The sequence below is a fragment of the Arachis ipaensis genome, chromosome B04 (genome assembly GCF_000816755.2).
Source record: "Arachis ipaensis cultivar K30076 chromosome B04, Araip1.1, whole genome shotgun sequence".
NCBI lineage: Eukaryota > Viridiplantae > Streptophyta > Magnoliopsida > Fabales > Fabaceae > Arachis > Arachis ipaensis.
Window position 1 is genome coordinate 18,847,282 of NC_029788.2, and position 3,759 is coordinate 18,851,040.

The window sequence follows — 3,759 nt, forward strand, 5'->3', positions numbered from 1 at the left end:
CAAATATAAAATACACATTAAAAAACAAAATATACATACATTTATAAATAATAATAATAATTAATTGAATAATTAACTTTTATATGCACATGATATTTTTAAAACAACATAATATATAATCTAGGTTAACACTTCCGATCCGTTATTGATCTATCTATTTGTTTGTAAAAAAAATGTAACGGATTAATTTCCTTGAGTATTCAACTATTACTTATTTAATTTAGGTGTTTGCTACGGTACGATGATAAATTCATACGTACCGATACATTTAAAATATAGATAAGTAGTAATAAGCCATGTGTAATTTATTTTCTACATTAATATTTAATTTTTTCTTTTTTAAATATATATTATAGCACCACTTTTACTAAAACACCCCTTTGGAAATCAAAACAATAAACGCATCAACGTTATCATCCTCGTCCTCCTTCTCTCTCGTTCATCTTCTTTCTTTACATCTGCACTGTGATCTCATTCAATCCTCAAATCCAATGCTTCTTCATAGCTCCGTTCCCTTCACACCAAATTCGAAGACCAGCAGAACCCACTTCCATTTCAGCAACTTCTCTTCCTTTAAGCCTCCAAAATGCTCCCTTTCCGTGGTTTCAGAAGCACCCCATTTCGAATTGAGCACTCACAGCAACAAGAAGCCCTTCCCCGCAGAGGTTTCTAGAACCATCATGGAGCTTGCCACTGTGGGAACTCTCTCTGCTTTGACCAATGAGGGTCATGAGGGTTCTAGAAGAAACCAACAAAGATCATCTTTTTCCACAGACCATATTTCATTTGCAAAATGTTAAATCATTAATGCAATCTAAATAGCCAAAGTTAGTAATCATTTTGAAATTAAAACACTTGATTGCGAATATCTTTTTGGGATGGAAGGAAAGCAGAACCTTGATGCTGCAAGAAAGTGCTTGCTAGCTAGCTTGGAAACATCAAGTGCCATTGGTTCTGCATTAGATGAATCTGAATCAAGATTGGAGCTTCTTCGCCAGCGATGTCAATCCCTGCAAACTTCATTCAGACCAATCTCCATGCAGAAATGCTCGTTCATGGACGTTGGCAATGGTATAGATAGTGTTATATGTTCTGCTGCTGCTGTCCTCAAGGTGTTTGAATTTGTGCAGCATTTGGAGAATTCTCTATTGACTGACCCTGTTTCCGATCTATGCTCTTACCTCTCAGATGCCAAGAAGCTTGAAGAAGCCTTGAAGCTTCTCACTGATAATTGCACGTTAGCAATTGGCTGGTTGCAGGGTGTTCTTGACTTCTTACAAGACAAAGTGATCACCAATGAGTTTTACCTCTTTCAGGTGAAGAAATCCTTGAGGATACTGCGAGAATTGCAAGCCGTGGAAGAGGGAGTTTGCATCAATGGAGGTTTTCTCAGTGCAGCCTTAGACAATCTAGAGACTGAGTTCCAAAGACTTCTGATGGCAAACTCAATGCCCATTCCTTTGGTTTCGTTAGGATCACACGTCGCAACACAAGCTTTGCCAGGTTCTGTTATGGGGAAGTTGCAGGCCATCATTGAGCGGTTAAATGCAAACAGCAGGCTAGCCAAGTGTAAGTCTATATATGATGAAGTTCGAGGGACGAATGCTCAAAGAACTTTGAACACTTTAGACTTGAGCTACCTTGAGATTCCAACAGCTAAATTTGAGGATGTCAGGGAAATAGCGAGTTACATAGACCAATGGGGCATTGATTTGGAGTTGGTTGTCAAGAACGTTCTTCATACTGAGTACATGCTATCTTGCCGTGTCTTTGAGAAGATTGGTCGAGAAGCATCGACCGAATGTTTTGCCAGGATCGCCATCAGATCAGGAATTCTTTCATTCATTCTATGTTTCATTCCATCGACCGGCGCAAGTGAAGCTGCAAAGGCCAAGTTCTCCTCCCCGAGATAGCGATGTCCCTAGGCTGGTAAGCTTTGTAACTGATTACTGCAATCAGCTGCTTAATGATACATATCTACCACATTTGAAAAAGGTCCTAGAAATTCATCTTAGTTGGAGAAATGAAACATATGAAGAGGGTATTGTTTTCACACAAATATATGACACAATCAAGGAAGTTGCAGTTACTCTTGATTCTTGGTCAAAGGCCTATGAGGATATCACATTGTCCTACATTTTCATGATAAATAATCATTGCCATTTCTACAATTTGAGGGGTACCATTCTTGGGGATATGATGGGAGATACTTGGTTAGGAGCACATGAACAATACAAGGACTATTATGCAGCACTTTATTTGAGGAATAGCTGCGGAAAGCTTCTATCAATTATTGTTCAAAAAGACTTACTTTCATCCTCATTGAGTAGCCAAGATTTGGGAAAGAGATTGCATGCTTTCAATGTAGCTTTTGATGAGAGGTACAAGAAGGAATCTAGTTGGACAATTTGTGTTGAGGCCTTGAGGAAAAATATATGCAAGCATTTGGTGGAATGTATTGTACCAATCTATAAGGCCTATGTGAAGAATTACAACTTGTCAATCGAGAATGAAGGTATGGTTGTGAAGCATATCAAATATACAGCAGAGAGTTTGGAGAATAAGATTTGGTCTCTGTTTCAGCCAAAGCTGAAGAAGAATGGGAGTGTCAAGCATGCAGATTGGACTAGCAAAATAAAACAAGTTAGCAAAAATTTTCGCTTCACTCTAGCTGCTAAGTTGTTAATGTATGTCATTTCCTTGTTATTTTGGCAAAAATCAAGGTAAATGAATGTACTCTAAATCTACATATTATGTTTGAAAATAAACAGGTAGAAGCATTTGAAAACAGAATGAAGTATAATTGTATAGTATGTATATCATAGTTGCAATAGTCAAGTTTTATTTAAATTTGTCTATAATTTATTGCCAAGTAGTAAATCTATACTAAAAATATGTTTCATTGTTTTGAGGAGAGAAGGGAAAAGTGGGATTCAAGAAGAAGAAAGGGGTGCCTTCACGAGGGTCAACAGCGAACCTGACGCCAATGGCCAAAGGGGAAGAAGAACCCTCATGACCCTCATTGGTCAAAGCAGAGAGAGTTCCCACAGTGGCAAGCTCCATGATGGTTCTAGAAACCTCTGCGGGGAAGGGCTTCTTGTTGCTGTGAGTGCTCAATTCGAAATGGGGTGCTTCTGAAACCGCGGAAAGGGAGCATTTTGGAGGCTTAAAGGAAGAGAAGTTGCTGAAATGGAAGTGGGTTCTGTTGGTCTTCGAATTTGGTGTGAAGGGAACGAGCTATGAAGAAGCATTGGATTTGAGGTTTGAATGAGATCACAGTGCAGATGCAAAGGAAGAAGATGAACGAGAGAGAAGGAGGACGAGGATGATAACGTTGATGCGTTTATTGTTTGGAAAACTAAAAGGGTGTTTTAGTAAAAGTGATGATATAATATATATTTAAAAAAGAAAAAAATAAATATTGATGTGAAAAATAAATTACACATGGTTTGTTACTACTCGTCTATATTTTAAATGTATCGGTACGTATGAATTTATTATCGTACCGTAGCAAACACCTTTAATTTATACCAACCAATAGCAGGTAGTGATGAGTTGGATGCTTAAGTTCAATCTCATCTTTTTATCATTTAAAAAATATTAAAAAATCAGTAAAATTTATTATTTTTTGTCAAGAATTAATCATCAATATTTAAAAGTATAAGTTAGAAGTATATTATTAGATTATTAGATTAAAAAAATTAGGTTAATATTTGATAGTTAAAAATAATAACAAAAAATAATAAATTTTAATGATAC

The 3,759-nt window shown here is 36.7% G+C and overlaps 1 protein-coding gene across 1 annotated transcript; it reads left to right on the forward strand.

Moving 5' to 3' along the window:
• Positions 871–2,387, forward strand: LOC107636194. Its single transcript, XM_021120926.1, has 2 exons — positions 871–1,071; positions 1,189–2,387. Exons 1-2 carry the CDS (start codon positions 879–881, stop codon positions 1,911–1,913), a joined length of 918 nt encoding a protein of 305 aa, XP_020976585.1. The 5' UTR covers positions 871–878; the 3' UTR covers positions 1,914–2,387.

Bases quoted from the DNA above. Each gene is read 5' to 3' on its own strand.
- LOC107636194 (XM_021120926.1), top strand. From the start codon at position 879: ATGGAAGGAAAGCAGAACCTTGATGCTGCAAGAAAGTGCTTGCTAGCT. The intron at 1,072-1,188 runs GTATAGATAGTG...CTTACCTCTCAG, and splicing joins GTTCATGGACGTTGGCAATG to ATGCCAAGAAGCTTGAAGAA.